Source organism: Pristiophorus japonicus, chromosome 2 (assembly GCF_044704955.1).
Source record: "Pristiophorus japonicus isolate sPriJap1 chromosome 2, sPriJap1.hap1, whole genome shotgun sequence".
Taxonomy (NCBI): domain Eukaryota; kingdom Metazoa; phylum Chordata; class Chondrichthyes; family Pristiophoridae; genus Pristiophorus; species Pristiophorus japonicus.
The window spans coordinates 225,372,311-225,389,852 of NC_091978.1; the positions used below are offsets into that span (position 1 = coordinate 225,372,311).

At 40.1% G+C, this 17,542-nt stretch overlaps 1 protein-coding gene across 4 annotated transcripts in view; it reads right to left on the minus strand.

Moving 5' to 3' along the window:
* Positions 1-5,428: 5,428 nt before the first annotated feature.
* Positions 5,429-17,542, minus strand: part of LOC139244423 (septin-11) — a 139,850-nt gene continuing 127,736 nt past the window's right edge. For 2 of the 4 annotated variants that reach the window (XM_070871025.1, XM_070871027.1), the window contains one exon: positions 5,429-10,475. In XM_070871025.1, coding sequence (XP_070727126.1) covers positions 10,460-10,475 — 16 coding nt within the window. In that variant the 3' untranslated portion in view covers positions 5,429-10,459. The remainder of the gene's footprint in view (positions 10,476-17,542) is intronic. The other 2 variants (XR_011589889.1, XM_070871026.1) reach the window with 2 other exon arrangements.

A 17,542-nucleotide genomic window follows, 5' to 3' on the forward strand; every position in this document is an offset into this window, starting at 1 on the left:
TGCTTCCACGCCAAAAAGGGACAAGTTCACGGGTGTTTCAATGAAGGACCCGAACTACATCCTGAAGGGTGGAAGATGCCTGTGCATGAATTTTTTTAACGTGGGGTGGTCGTTGCACACGGGCTTGACAGAGCTAGGTCTTGGTCCAGTGGCAAGGATTACCCAAGTCGACTGGAGACCAGCTCTGCTGCACGGACCTAATGCGCACACGTATCATAGCGGGCTGACCCATGCTGTCCCAGGGCCCAGATCACGTCCCTCTACAGTCTCTCGCCGCTCCTTTGCCCCGACTTCTCCTGCTGTACCTGCCCGCGCTCCAATCACCGACCTGGATCTTGATGACATCACTCTTCACAGCCGTCACCCTCCTGCACCAGCTTGCGCTGTACCTTGCAGTGGTACACCCCCACGCTGCTCCTGGGCCTCTGCACGCCGCTCCTTTTATGGCCTCGACCTGCCGCTGATGTTCCCTCGCAGGTCGGGCCCAGGAGCAGCTAAAGTACTAATAGAAGCAGTGCATGTATGCTCCAAAAGCACATTTCTGAGCTAACTGATAACATATACATCCACTGGAACAGCAAGACGACAAATTGCTGGTGGCATTTTTGAACTGTGCATTAAAGAACTGGCCAGACCAGTATTCCTCAAGATTGGTAACACCTCCGTTCCCTCTCCCTTTTCAAACTTCAGTTAGGAAGATACCCTTGCAGCAATTTCAACAGTATTTTCATATGCAAAATGAAAAATCATACAGCTTGTGACATTGTGATGTTTCAGCAATAACCCCAGCCTGTAAACATGTGAAAGGGTGTGTTATCACAGAGAAAAGTCTCTTTAAAAAGGGAATGAACAAGGTTTATAACTAAGACTTTGCAGCTGTATGCTGCTTAAATTAGTGTAAGGGACCAGTTTGGAAGACTTGGCTGTGTCTTACTGGGCTAATGATGCATCTGTTTTTTAATTTAAAAAAATAACAGCTTGTCTTGACTGACATTTTAAACTTTGCTTTTACCATTTTTTAAATCCACATTTCATAGCTTAACATAAAATCTAGATTAAAGGCAGAACTTTAGCAAATCAAAAGCACAGCAAAAAATGCTTACTGCGAAATTACTGCTCTGAAATTACGAACTTCTTGTTGTATAAATGCTTTGAAACATCATTTATGTATAAAACCAGCACTGAGAAGCTAAGGAGAAAAGCTAAAGCAAGAGAAGTACTATATTAATGCTTAGAGTTATTCATTTCAGACTTCACAATTCAACATATCAATAGTAAAAGAGCTTGAGGAGTTGGTGGGGATTTACAGAAGTGACTGAAAAATGTCAACTTCACAGGATGTAGTTTATCAGTAGCATAGCTCAAGATTCACAAAAAAAAATAAACTCAGGATTTAGGTCATTTCCCAACTGATAGTAGGTCACAAACATTTTTCTTTCCTCTTACTCTGGTGCCACGCCCCAAATTAATTCAGGTTCACCAATTTAATTGTGTACGAGGATTTACGTTTACAACCACGCTCAGATCTTTGTTTTAAATGTTTAGTTAATCCCATCTCCCTGTTCCTCGGTTATCCTCTGGTTACCATGGGCATTTAATCAGATGTCACTTGAATTCTTATGCTCATCCTCTAGGCCTGGGAAATTTAAAGAGTGTAAGCTGAAAGCTGACATTGCTTATAAGTGTGCAAAGGTGGGAGCAGCATGCATCGGCCCGGCCTGGCCCGGTCTGCAAGACCATCAGCAGGCCGGGGCCATTAGAGGGAGCAGCATGTGGCGGCATACCACTGCAGGGAGCAGCGCATGCTGCTGCAGGCGGGCGATGGCTGATTGCAGCACGGTCAGGTACAGCAGGTGTGGCGAAGGAGCGGCAAGAGTTTGTAGATGGAGGTGACTGGGGCCCAGGAGCGGCGAGGGTCAGAGGGCAGCATGGGCCTACCCACACTGCAATAGGTGTGCATGCTAGGTCTGTGCAGCAGAGCTGGTCTCTAGTCGTCTTGGTTAATCCTTGCCACTGGACCAAGACCTAGCTCAATCAAACCTGTGTGGTGGCTGGTGTGCAATAGCCACCACACGTTAAAAAATACACGCAGGGCATCTTCCACCCTTCAAGATGTAGCTCACGATCTGGAATATTAGATCGGGATCTGGAACATTGAAACACATGTGAACTCATCCCTTTTTGGCGTGGAAGCAAGTCATCCTCGCTTCGAGCAACTGCCTATGATGATGATGATGACTTGAATTCTATTGCACTCTGTTTACTAACCAATACATGCTCCCTTCTCAAACAGAACCACGACACAAAAATAGAGCTTTGTCAAACTGTGGCAGAATTTACATTTAATACTAGTAAAATATATACTTTTTTTTCCCCAGATGGAGAGTGGGGCAGAATAAAGTGCTTTGAACAAAATATGGTTGATTTCAGGAAGCTCCACCTTATGTGATTTATACACTTTAAATCAAATAACACGGTCTCTATGATGGGGGGTGGGGGAACCATCTGCCACCATTAACTACATCAGCAACATTGTCAAGATCATTTTCCTAATTGTTCTCTTGAGATTCACCAGCAGTCTCGAATATCCTCTGAACATGTGCACTAAGTAAGTCTTCTGCACGAGGAACAGTAGTGTAAGTGGGAGCTCATTCATTTGGTAGTAAATTCTCTCCCATGAGGATTAAAAAAAAATATTTACCTTATTGCAAAATCAGAAAATAATGATGAGGACACAAAAGCTTCAGTGCCACCCATAAGATACACTTGATGGAAACTATTTGGCCATCAAATGGAAAAATTGTAAAGCGTTTTTGTAGTGGTAGATGTTTAGGTCAGATTCTGGGAGGTAGGCCTCCATGAGTCATCTGGAACTGGGTATATGACTGCGCTTGGTTAAGGGAACTGGTTTTAGTAATGTATGCAGCTGTATAAAAATGGCTCAATAGTGTTGCTTCTACCGGTGGTCTGAACTAAAGGGGGTAAGGGTCTCTGGTTAATAAGCCCTGAAGTTCATGCAACACCAGGAAAAGAGGCAATGGGAGTGCTTTGTTTAGTCAAAATGCTAGCCTACAGCAGTAAAAGTTTGCTAGTACTGTTCCTCCATTTCATGCAACCATTGAAGATGTGATACAACTTTAATTTATACTTTAACGCAGTAAATATCCCAAGGCACTTCATAGAAGAGGAAACAATGTTGACTGAAGGAATGGTAGAAAATGTAGGTTTTGAAGAAGCTTCTGAAGGTGGAGAGATACAGTAACACAAATAGTCTTAGAGAGAATTGCAGAGTGTAAGACGTAGACAACTCCAGGGCTTGGCACTGATGATAAAAAGGAGGGAATAGATTTTTTTAAAAATCTCATATTTACATTGCCCCATCGCAAACTCAGGATGTCTAAAAGCACTTCATAGACGAAGAAGTACTTTTGAAGTGTTGTAATTCTTGTTGTGCAGCAACCAATTTGTGCGCAGCAAGGTCCTCAAACAGCTAATAAGATAAATGAGGGATAAATGTTGCATTAATAAATATTGGTCAGATGGGTAGCAGAATGTGAAGGTTCAGAAGAGCAGAGCATGTTCTGACACATAGGACAGGAAGAGGTTGCAATGGTAGGATGGGGCAAGAACACACAGGGTTGTGTAAATGAGGTCAAAGATATTGAATTCAAAGTATTAGGGAAGCAACAACAGGACACGGAAAGAAGGTTCTATGATATGGATGCAGAAAGGCTTTTTATGTAGAAAAAATGAATGATCTCGACACCTCAACAGATGACCAAAATACCAGGTTCCTCAAATCTTCCAGTTCTGCCGAAAGATCATCGACCTGAAAAATTAACTCTGTTTCTCTCTCCACAGATGCTGCCTTATTTCCAGCAGACGCAGTATTTTGCTTTTGCTCCAACCTCCATAACTGTGTTTGGCAGGAGTCTTTATTTACTTTGTTTTCAAATAAAGGGAGGGGAACTTTGAAGGCGGTGAGGGGGGTCAGAAAACCCCATTGGCATGAAAGTATATTCTATTGTAACAGTAGACCTTTCACAGGTTAATCTTTTGCTGAGTATGTTTTACATCTTAACTGCAATTCAATAAATTCCACCTAATTAAGAAACTACAACAATCTGCTATCAAGATGTATAATTTATCAATGAAAAATAGACTTGCATTTATATACCTTTCATGTCAGGATGTCCCAAAGTGCTTTACCGCCAATGAAGTAATTGTGAAGTGTAGTCACTGTTGTAAGGTTGGAAACTTGGCAGCCAATTTGCACACAGCAAGCTCCCACAAACAGCAATATGATAATGACCAGATAAACAATTTTAATTATGTGATTGGGGATAACTCCCCTGCTCCTCTTCGATATGGTGCCATGGGTTCTTTTGAGGTGGCCTTGGTTTAACATCTCATCTGAAAGACGGCACCTGACAGTGCAGCACCCATTCAGTACGGCACTTACTTAAATGGATGTGTCTATTTGTAATGCCAAAATGGCCACCCTTGTCTCTGATTGGTCCCCTTGGAGGATAAGCCGCACCCTGAAGTTTCTCTGGAATGTGTAACTGGAACCATCCAGCCCAAGTTCTGACTGACTTCGCAAATTGTAACTCGATCCATTTTGACTTCAGAAGCCAGAGGATAGATCTCCCCAAAAGCCACCAAGTTCCAGCCGAAGTCTCTTACCCCAGCGCAAGTGCATCCTCCCCCAGCCGAAGTCCATTATCCCAACACAAGTGCTGCCTTCCCCAGCCGAAGTCCCTTACTCAAGCGCAAGACCGTACCCACCCACTCCCATAGATGGTGCATTGTGTGCGGATTAACAGGTTTATTGGATATGGCGACTTATGGGTTTCATCCACTCCAACGATGTCCCTGGGAGGGGGTTGAAAGAACGTGATCCGTCTTCCAAGTTCTCGCTCCCCTCCGATCTCACCACCACGCCCCCCCCACGTGTCTCTCTCTTTCCCTCCCTCCCTCCCTCCCTCCAACCCCCCAACTCTCTCTCCCTCCCCCCCGTTCTTGTTCGTTCATTTTCTCCCTCTCCCCCGTTCGTTTTCTCTCGCTCCCTCCACCATTTTTTCTCTTCCTCCCTCCCCCATTCTCTGTGCCTAAAAATGAGTAAACAATATTTTTTATACAGTTTCCATAATTATTAAACTGTTTAGCACCTGGAATACTGATATGCAGCAGAAAAGTTAAGTACAGTAACTGTTCAGAATTCCAGGGTCTTAATTAGTATGTCAGTCAGGCATACTCGCGCTACATCCAAAATAGGCTGAAGCCAGAACCAATGTCTTATTTTCCCACCAATGTGTCACCTGGGCAAGCCTCAAGAACATGCATCAGTGGTTCCAGTAGGACATGTCATGCAGAGAAATTTCCCCCAAAGAAAAGAGACACAAAGCATTTTGATGTTTCAGACATGGATAATGGGTGGTTGCAACTGAGGGGGTTTAAAATATGTAGCTATTCAGAATGTAATCATCACAATTTATCCAGCTTTTATTTGAAGTTGAAATAAAAATACATCAGAAATTGAACTCTCTTTAGTCAAAACATCAGTGCAGATGGGGGAAAAGGCGAAAAACATATACCCTAGAATCCGTTTATCACATTGATAATAAGGGTGAAGTTATGGTTATAAATCAGTTATTTCCTTGTCAAACTTCACTTTTCACAGTCTCCAAATCAATGCTTCAAATATATGGTCTGTTACAGGAAAGCATACTCTACCAGATCAACAACATGGTACATCTGAAGAGCCAGTATAATTGTCACAAAGACCACCTCCAGCATTGCAGCATTCTTGCACCTTCCGTACATTTATATTGATCTCGACACCAGATAAATGGTAGTTATTTTCAGTTTAACTGTTGGTAATTATTTCACCTTAAACTTTCTTCTTTAAAATATTAATGCAGAAATGCTTTCAATTATTGACTGAGTGTTAAATCATTATAAGAATGTAGCTACTCCATTGATGCCAAGTTCACAAGTGGTGTATAAAGTAGACTGGAGTAAAATCCAGGGACTGCAAAAACCTAACAACAAGCTTTTCAATGGGTACACATATTATTAAAAGTGGATGCATTAAAACTTATAAGCAAAGATAATAAAATTGTAACTTGGTCTCTTATTAAAAAAAAACCTTGACCTTCCTTAGTTTCCCTCCTTTCTGAAAACTTTGTGGCAAGAATATCAAGTGGCACATTCAAGAGTCTATCAATCTTTTCCACGTTAATTCAGTCTTGTTCAGGAACGTCAGAGTTGCGATTGACTAAAAACATGCTTTTCGTTAGTTGTTTTAAAACATTAGTTAGTTTAGCTTTACTTGCATATGTGCATTGGAGAAGGGAGAAGAGAAATAGTGCAAAACTATCAAAAATAAACTGAAACAATGTGATAACAGCAAGGATTATCAGAACATTGAGCGCACTGTCTCTGCTGCCATAAAGAATGAGTATACAAATAACATTAGATAATACCACGAACACAGAAAAGGTCAGCTGTTTATAAATGCATTGTCTGATCTTGTTCCTGTCACAAGTACAGAGTATTATTTTATTAGGATTTTTTTTCCATGTGAAAACTATAAAATACTGACATATTTAACAAGATGCAGTACAAAAAATGTGACCAATAAAGTGATGACCCAAGAAAGAATTCTTCTGCGTGGTGTGTGAATACATTGTAGCTCTTCTAAAGCTTTAGGAATCTCGTCCAGTGGAGAAGGAGACAGGCAGCAGGACAATTAGATAAAGAAGCTACAGAGGAAAGTTAAAGAAAGAATATTGGTTAAATAGATAGCAGATGGAGGGAGAAAAACAATGGAACAGAACCTGAAACGACCAAGTGCACTTCCAGACCCTGCGATGAAACTGGGAAACTCGTGCACAAATGAAATACCTTGAACGAAAAACAAGTTATTGGAATAAGGAAATGGTCATAATTGTCAATGTTTTTCAGCTCGCCCTGAAAGTCCTTATGGGTGCAGTTTCCCTAGAGCTAGCTACCTTCTGATAACTGGGCCACCTTCAATTGTGAGCCTAGATAGTAAGTGCCAGCAAAATATTCAACTGCAGCAGACATCACTGCCAAGCCCAACCCTGTCCCCATCTGCTAATCATGCGTGCGCACTTTCCAGCAGGAATCAGTGGATAGTGATCACGAGCAGGAAAATCTGGCTGATATTTCTCCCCCCCCCTCCTGTCCCACGAAGGATAATTGCAGCACCTCTACTGCTATTCCAACTATCAGATCCGCATGGCTTAATTATGCCCCACTTACCTACTGAGCCATTGGGAGCTAACTTTTTTTGAAATAAAGAAGTACACAAAATTATTTTTTGAATCATAAATTGGACTTTGCATGAACATTTATTTTCCCTGTGAAGAGACCATCCCTCCCTCCCCAACCACACAGGATACTGTATAAAACCAGAGAAATGTTGAAAATCATAAATCTCCAACTCCCAGGTTTACAAAAACAGTAAATTGACAAGACAATACACTTTTTTGCAAGCACGCCTAGTAAGCCGCACACAACAGTGAACTGACTGAACAACAAGGACAGACAGCAACTTGCACTGAAAAATGAAACTTCACAATAAAAAAATTATAAAATACATGTGAACGCTATGAATGTACTCAGGATGCAGGATATTTAGTTCTGGCCTCCTGCCTCTGGGAGCTGATTACATTAGTGTTACATGCAGTTGTATTACAATTATCTCACTTGTGTAATATTTTAGTGGAACCACACAGGTCAGACAAAACAGCCATTTCAATTAAATGTATCAGTGCTGGAACCATTATATTTGTATATGCTCTAGAATACTTAAGAATGTGGATATAACCAACAGCTTGGTATTTTATAATACTATCAGAAAATGAAGCATTACTTCATAACCACCTTAAGAACCCTAACAGCAATAAACAATTAGTGAAATGCACACAACTTTAAGCATGGCTTTCAAATTGCAAATTTGTTTGAAACATATTCAAGGATTTACTAATTCTCCCCCCACCCCAATATAAATTCACAAATAGAAAGCAGGAAGCATAAAAAGGCATATAAAATACATGGTTTGTGTACATGTTGTTCACATCTTTAAGTAAGGACTTCATATAAGCAATACAGAAGTGACTGGTTAAGGTACACATATATATGTAATGGTGCATCTTGGAGAAATGACAACAATCCCGTTTAGCAACAAGTTCATTCAAGAGGCTGCAATTCATCAAAAATGTGTAGAAATCTATAAGATCTTAAAAATTATCTCGTGTTTACTTCATTAAAGTGGTGGAGCACTGTAAATGCAAAATAAAATGTGGCAGCTCTTGGTGTGAAAACTATATGGCAGAGCACAAAGCAAAGTAGGATAGCAGTGCATAAGAGGCAGCCTGTGGAACACTTTACAGTGGTGCAGTCAGTTAAATTACCCTAGAAGTATTTCTACCAATGCTCTGCAGCACTCTCTGATCAAAATTGCTCAGATCAGAGGTCAGAGCACAGGCCACCAATCTTTTGGGCTATATATTCACTGCCAAGAATACATAAAGTTCCAACTGCCATACTTACATGCATAGGTGAAAGTACAATCCAACTTAGATTTGTGGGATATTAGTTATTCCGTGCAGAGCCAAGGATTACTGTGAAAACAAGGTAGAAGACATACAAAAACAAAATAAAACAGCTGCTGGGTTAATCAGCTAAACATGGCCCAGGAAAGATGTGCAGTTAAAAGCACTTTCTTTTGATTAAGTTGTCCTCAAGATTATGGATGTAGGACCAATATTAGAACTTTGCTCACCATAAAGTCATCAGAAAAATTGTACTTAATGAATACCATTACTCCTTCAACCGCCCCCCCAATTAAAACTGCAGTCATAGCGATATTTTGTTGGGAGGTGGTCAGAAAAAAGTGATGGGTTTTAATACCACTCGAGAATGATCTCTCAGGCAGTCACTTGGAAGGATAACTGCTTCTGATGCTCTTCCTCTCTCCATAATCTACGCCATTATCACATGCAGTGTCTAGCTAGGAACTGGTACTGGGGGCGGTCCTACCCAATTGAGGCAGACTAAAGGACAAGTAATTATTGAATTTGAACTGAAGAGCTACTGGGTTAACTAAACACAGTACTTTTGTTACTCAATGATATATTAACATTGTAAAGCTGATCAGTATTCAAATTTTGAGATTCACAGGGAAAAAAATTATACTAGTATTGAATACTCAGATGAGAATTCAATCCCAAAAGAAAACATGAATTTCAGGATTACTGAATACCAGTTTAAATGCCAACCCTACTAAAAGATGGCAAGTTTCATTCAATAGGTTAGATCCAATATGTAAAGCAGTAGACTCTCAAGCTTTAATGTGCAAAGTTTTCAAATAACAGATGTGCAGTTAACTGCACTAATGATTGAAACATGAATGCTGAAGGTTAAATGTGGGTTGGTGTTAAGACTATTCATGCACGCTTCTAGGTAGATACCATCATCTCTCCTTTCCCAGAGCCATGTTTGGTTGGTAAGCAAAACTGTAGAATGCCATTGAAAGGTTTGAAGCTGTGTAACTCTGCTGCAATAACAAACAGTGATCTTTGTTTTCAAATTGATTGGTGTGTTCAAAATAAGGGAGAGGTACTATCAAGCCAGAAGAGAGCAGAGAGATCAGCAGCAGTAACAGAGGCAAATCCACAGCAACTACAGAAGGAACAATAGCCAACTTCTCTTTCGAAAGGCATCAAAAGGAGAATCTATCCAAGGGTGAATGGCACAAAAGAAAGGGTTAAAAGGAACAGTTTTGAACTATGTAGTTAGCACGCTTTAAAAGTAGTGACAGATATTACTTTAAATTCCATCTTATTAATGATAGAAACACAATGGATATCCAGATATGTGTGTCATGGAACTAGGAAACATCAGATTCATTTAGATGACCAGAAATGAACTATTTTTGCTTCTGAAAATAGGCCGCTTCCTATGGTAGCAAAAGGCAAAGAAAAGTACATATCGTACTATCTGCATACCCGGTAAGTGGAAATCATCTCTTTCAGATTTGGTTTATGTTAAACTTCCAAATGGGAAAGGGGTTGGGAAGGTAGCCATGATATTGCTCCCCCGCCCCTCCCACCCCCAATCCCCATTTATATGGCTGATCACTCTCCTGCTTGTAATAACTGTCCTATTATGTTAGCTACAGCTCGGCTTTCAAACCATTAGGCTTCATCCATTTCTCCCCAATGCACCCTCAGATACCAGTTTGTTTCATTTTAAAGTTGCGCCCCTTCTCCAGGTCATGGAATGCACTTGAAAGGATTTTCCTATATTAAAAGATAATTGTTAATGTTCTCTCAATGTTTTTTTTTAAATGGATGGACATTCTGATGGCAGACACGTTACAGCTAAGCAGATGGATGGGGTGACATCCTTGACTTGCCAGGGTTGCTTATGTGAAGCTTGCACTGCAATTAAAAAGGGAAAAGAAAAAATAAAACACACAATTAGAAATCATACTTCATAAACAAACTAATTTGTTGCATTCCGATACAGTTCCATAAGCAATGATTAAAAACAAACCATAATTTATGAACAGCTGCATTTAATTACAACTACAAATAAATAACTCGTGCATTATAGCAAATTATGTATGAGTTTCAAAAAAACCACAAAGCACAGGCACTTGATATAACTGGCAAATTACACACACTCAACATAAATTCATGAAAGAAATGCAATGCAAAGTATTTCCACATTTAAACCACTTCCTTGGAGAACAAATCACAATTTCTCTACTCCCATTTTCCCAATCTTTCATATGATGAAATACATTTGACAGCTTCTCCCAACAGTGGAAATTCAAAGTCTTGGACTGTTTGATTAGATGTGAATTCCAACTATTTTCACACGCTTCCTGGCAACTTAAGTTGCTAAAGGGTACAGTGTACTACTGAAAAGAAAGTACTGCATTCTATGATGCCATAAAGTTAGTTGCTTGACCACTATTTTTGTTGAGCTGTCTGACCACTATTCTGCTGAGTTGCCCAATTAAGATTTGAATGGTTATACAGCTTGCATTATCCATCAAGAGAACACTGTAGTGGTAGGTGTTTTCATAACGAATGATAGAGTTGAACTATGAGTTTAAATATTCGGTATAAAAATCCCTCAACATCTTAGAGGAAAACAAGTGGTTGAAGGTTAAGAAGGTCAGCGTTACTTATAAAGCAAAATAAAGAAATTAAAACTTTGGTTCTGAATTTCAGTGGGTCTTCTCCTGCCATAAGTCGGGAGTGCACTAGAATACAGGTCAGGTATAATCTGATTGAATGGAGGAACAGGCTTGAGGGGCTGAATGGCCTACTCTAAGTCAGGCAGGAGTGTTGCACAATGCTTGGGAGATACGCTAGGTCCTGGCCTCTGCTCTCAGTTTACAAGATCAATCTTTACTGATGAATCTCCAAGCATCCCACACAAAGTCACCCACATCAGCAAGAGTGTGGAGCCTGGAACTTGACCTTGACCCTTGAAGATATTGAAATATTTTTAGAGGAACCATTGGGGGCTTATTTTTCCTCTCATCTGGACCATGAATGTTTCCACCATTCAATAGGATCATGACTGATCTTCTACCTTAACTCCACCTTCCCCGCACTATCCTCATATCCCTCGATTCCCTTAATATCCAAAAATCGATCTCTTTCTTAAATATACTCAACGACTGAGCATCCACAGCACTCTGGGGTAGAGAATTCCAAAGATTCATAACCCTTTGAGTGAAGAAATTTCTCCTCATCTCAGTCCTAAATGGCCGATCTCTTTTTCTGAGACTGTGACCCCTAGTTCTAGACTCCCCAACCAGGGGTAACATCCTCCCTGCATCTACCCTGTCAAGCTCTAAGAATTTTGTTTGTTTCAATGCGATCACCCCTCATTCTTCTACATTCTGGGGAATATAGGCCTAGCCTACTCAATTTCTCCTCATAGGACAAACCCCGCGCCCCCATTCCATGAATCAGTCGGGTGAACCTTCATTGCATTCACTCTAAGGCAAGTATATCCTTCTTTAGTAGGGAGAACAAAACTATATACAGTACTCACCAAGGCCCTATATAACTGCAGTAAGGCTTCTTTACTCTTATACTCTAATCCTTTTGTAATGAAGGCTAACATACCATTTGCTTTCCTAATTGCTTGCTGTACTTGCATATTAACTTTCAGTGATTTGTGTACAAGGACAGCTTCTGAATACCAACATTTCCCAATCTCTCACCATTTAAAAAATATTCTGCTTTTCTATTTTTCCTATCAAAGTGGATAACTTCACATTTTTCCACATTATATTTCATCTGCCATCTTTTTGCTCACTCACTTAACCTGTCTTTATGCCTTTGTATCCTCCTCACAACTTACTTGCCCACCTAGCTTTGAATCGTCAGCAAACTTAAATACATTACACTTGATCATCTCATCTAAGTATCACACCGTATCAAATGCTTTCTCAAATACACCACATTCACTGGTTTCCCCTCATCTACCCTGCTGGTTACAACCTCAAAAAACTGTATTGGATTTGCCAAACACTATTTCTCCTTCATAAATCTGTGCTGACTCTGCCAAATCATATGATTTTCTAAATGCCTTGTTACCACGTCCCTAATAATAGATTCTAGCCTTTTCCCTACTACTGATGTCAGGGTAGCTTTCACTTATAAATCACTTCACTCGAAAAAGACATGGTATATAATTTAGTATAATACTGTATTTCCAGCCTCATTTCAAAATTCTTTCAATAATCTAGAAGTGCTTTTGGAACTTTTTGTAAGAGATGTCAGTCATGATAATAAGGAACTATCACTGTGAAAACTGAAGTTGAAATGGATAGCTTACAATTTGACACAAATCCTGTGGGAAATACACAGGATTATTTCAGTTTTGGAACTTAAATTTGCTCATTAGTTACTTTCCCCATTTTGTTTATGAGGAGTGAAGATATTACATCATGCAACTGGGAAATAGTGGCTATCCCGAACAGTTTCTCTGCAAGAGTATTCCCAGAAGAAGCCGCTGACAATTTCTCAGAAGTGAGGTTAAATTTTTAGGAAATGAGGAGGAAACAATAAGAACAATAAGTAATTACTGATGAGAAAGTAATGGAAACATTAAAGATACTGAAAGATAATTCAGCCCCCAGGCTGGATGGTACTCTACACAAGGGTACTTAAAAAAAAAAACAATGAAGTTGGTCATGTTGTGGCGGGGATCTTAAGGGATTTATTAGAATCTCGAGCCGGAGAGAAAAGAACATAACAGATTTAAAAAAGGACAAAAGAACTGTCCTTGAAATGACAGGCCAGTGAGCCTGACCTCTGTCATGGATAAAATGAGATTCTTCTGAAGAAGGGTATCGTGAAACACCAGAAGAGCATGATATCATCAGGGCAAGTCAGCGTGGCTTTATAGGGGGAACGCATGCTTGACAAAGCTGTTCAAATTCTGTGAGGTGGTTGTCAGAGCTCGTGGATAAAAGGAACTTCATGGACATTCTTCATCTAGATTTTAGCAAGGCTTTTGATACAATGCCACATAGGAGGTTAGTCTATAAGGTGGAAAAGCATGGAATAGTTGAGCAGTTAATGAACTGGACTGGACTAGCTACATTAAAAGGAGTCAGAGTAATTGTTCAAGGTTCTGTGTTAGGAGTGCCAGGAAGCAATTATTGGGATGCCCCAAAGATCAGCGCTGTGACCTCCCATTCATGTTGGACATCAATGATTTATATGTCTCTATATTCTTAATAGTATTATCAGTTTATGGTACTGCTGATTCTAACCAGTAACCAAACACTGATTTTATCTCTGATATGGCAGAAAGTTAACTAAGAAATGCTAGAAGCTCCATACACACATTATAAAACAGCTTTATATGCACTCCTTACAAGACAAACATAAATGGAACCTTGCATCAGATCACACTCGACAGATTTTCTTCATCAATGCATAGTGTAAGTAATACAACGGTAGCATTAGTGATTGAAAGTCGCATTAATGAAGTAGACATGCAAATAGTAAAATAACTAAAGCAGGAGAAACAATGGAGTATTTGTTAAGGCCACACAACAAGGAACGATACTGTGGTAAGTCAAAGCACCTGTTAAAACGTGGGCAGCTGAAGAACCACCTATAGGTAGCTGCATCCCACATTCTTCATCTGGTATTACCCCCTTTATACTAGTGTTGGGAAACACAATTTTCCTGTCAGACTTTTCCCTAGCGTGAACTCCATGTGAAAGGAATGCATTACGTTGTCAAATCTATCAAAGAATGTTTATTCCTGCGAGTGGAAAGTACATGGATTATTCTTCATTGTGTCTTAAAGTCACTGGTTATAAACATTCATAAAAGAAGCCATATTGAGGAAACATTAGATTAATTCTAAACTATTTCCTGATCTTGCTACCCCTACAAAATAATCTTTTTTATTATATCCAGGCTACAATAATGATTGAAAGTTGCGTTAATGAAGTAGACATGCAAATAGTAAAATGAGTATGGATATACTTGCTGTGGAGGCAGTTCAGAGAAGGTTCACTAGGTTGATCCTGGGGATGAGTGGGGAAAGGGTGAGTAGGTTGAGCCTCTACTCATTGGAATTCAGAAGAATGAGAGGTGATCTTATCAAAATATATAAGATTATATGGGGGCTTGACAAGGTGGATACAGAGAGGATGTTTCCACTAGTGGGGGAGACTAGAACTAGAGGACATAATCTTAGGATAAGGGGCCGTCCATTTAGAACTGAGATGAGAAGAAACTTCTTAGAGGGTTGTGAATCTGTGGAATTCGCTGCATCAGAGAGCTGTGGAAGCTGGGACATTGAATAAATTTAAGACAGACATAGACAGTTTCTTAAACGATAAGGGGATAAGGGGTTATGGGGAGCGGGCAGGGAAGGGGAGCTGAGTCCATTATCAGATCAGCCATGATCTTATTGAATGATGGAGCAGGCTCGAGGGGCCTTATGACCTACTCCTGCTCCTATTTCTTATGTTATGTTCTTATGCCCGATTCCAATAGGATAGTAGTCACTGAGCTTTTGAAATTCTATTATAGGCAAAAGTCAACATTCTTTCTTTCAATTTAACAACAATCTGCATTTATTTAGTGCCTTTAATGTAGTAAAACATCCCAAGGCACTTCACAAGTGTATTATAAGACAAAAGAAATTGACACTAAGGCACATAATGAGAAATTAGGGCAGATGACCAAAAGCTTGGTCAAAGAGGTAGGTTTTCAGGAGTGTCTTAAAAGGAGGAGGGAGGTAGAGAGGCAGAGAATTCCAGATCTTAGGGCCTAGGCAACAGAAGGCACGGCCACCAGTAGTTCAGCGATTATAATCAGGGATGCTCAAGAGGGCAGAATTAAAGGAGCGTAGATATTCCCCGGGGGGGGGGGGGGGGGAATGATGGAGGAGATTATAGAGATAGGGAGAAGCGAGGTCATGGAGGGATTTGAAAACAAGGATGAGAATTTTGAAATTAAGGTGTTACTTAACCGGGAACCAATGTAGGTCAGTGAGCACAGGGCTGATGGGTGAACGGGACACGAGCAGCTGAGTTTTGGGTGACCTCAAGTTTACAAAGGGTAGAATGTAGGAGGCCAGTCAGGAGCGTGTTGGAATAGTCAAGTCTAGAAGTAACAAAGGCGTGGATGAGAGTTTCAGCAGCGGATGAGCTGAGACAAGGGCGGAGACAGGCGATGTTACGGAGGTAGAAATAGGCGGTCTTAGTTATGCAGCGAATGTGTGGTCGGAAGTTCATTTCAAGGTCAAAAATGACACCAAGGTTGCAAACAGTGTGGTTCAGCCTCAGATAGATGTCAGGGAGAGGGATGGAGTTAGTGGCGGGGTCTGAAAACAATGGTTTTGGTCTTCCCAATATTCAATTGGAGAACATTTCTGCTCATCCAGAACTGGAGGTCAAACAAGCAGTCTGACAATTTAGAGATGGTGGAGGGGTCGAGAGAAGTGGTGATGAGGTAGAGCTGGGTGTCATCAGCGTACATGTGGAAACGAAAGCTGTGTTTTCGGATGATGTCGCCAAGGGGTAGTATGTAAATGAGAAATAGGAGGGGGGGCCAAGGATAGATCCTTGGCAGACACCAGAGGTAATGATGTGGGAGCAGGAAGAGAAGCCATTGCAAGCGATTCTCTGGCTATGATTAGATATATAAGAATGGAACCAGCTGGACGACGGTGGAGAGGCATTGGAGAAGGATGGAGTGGTCAACCGTGTCAAAGGCTGCAGACAAGTCAAGAAGGACAAGGAGGGCTACTTTATCTTTGTTGCAATCACAAAGGATATCATCAGCAATTATAGTAGGTAGGATAAACCTTACTTTACACAACAAGTAACTCAACTTAAAACCAATGGTGTGAATCCATATTCACCAACACTTCAATTAATTACTGTTGAGCAATGGTCAAAATATTCTGTTCTGTTTATTTTACAGTCATTATGGGAATATTTTGCAATTTAATAACTTTTGTTTCCATCACAAACTTTTTGCACCATGTAGTTAAAAAGTTTCAATACATAATGCAACATTGTCACCATTCAAGTACCAAATCTGTGTAAAAAAATACTCTCCTGTCCTTTCAGCCAAACCCACAAATTGCAGCTATGCACGTACATCATTCCTCAAAACTATCAGCAACAGGGGGAAGTGGGACTATGCAACACTGTGCAGCATTCAATGGGGATGTTGGGGAAGCAACCTATTGAAACACGGTATCAGAGGCAGTTGTAGTTGCTGAGTCTGCTTTTCTGAAGTGTCCATATGGCTGGAAGAAAAGATGGAGGCTTTTGTTTTGATGGTTTGGTACTTGGAGCTCATTATTTAATTTATTTTGAGAACTGTATTGAAGCTTATTTGACTATTCAGTGCAAATAAACATTACAATTTTAAACGTTCCACGACAGAAACAAGCCTCCGCTCCAATATCCCCTCAAAAACATCCTTCTGAAGAACCTATCTGGTCTGCAAATTCAAAATAAGCCCAAAGATAAATAGTATGTGAATTAATTGTTTTTTTAAATAGAGGTCTTCTTAAAGCAAGATCAAATACATTGGGAACAGATCATCTCAACAGAATGAATAGGGAGATGAACCCAATTCTAATAACATGAGGAAGGGATGATAATTAAGTTATGTAATTAGAGAGGAAACTATGGGCAACAACAGGATATTTTTGATAAGTTTTGTCAAATGTCGGAATATTAAAGTCAGTCAGTCATTAAAGAACAGAGGGGTGAGTGGTTGAAGCCAAATCAGAATTGCTGAGTGATTTTCTTTCATTTGTCCACAAAAATAAATCTGGCATAATGAGAGAGGCACAACCAAATTATTAGGAGCATCAGATTAATGGACCTGGAAAAAATGTATTTGGAAACTAACGGTTTTCAAAATAGAAAGAACCAGAACCATTCACACTTTAAGCAAATAAAGATTAAACTGATAAAAATCCCAAATAT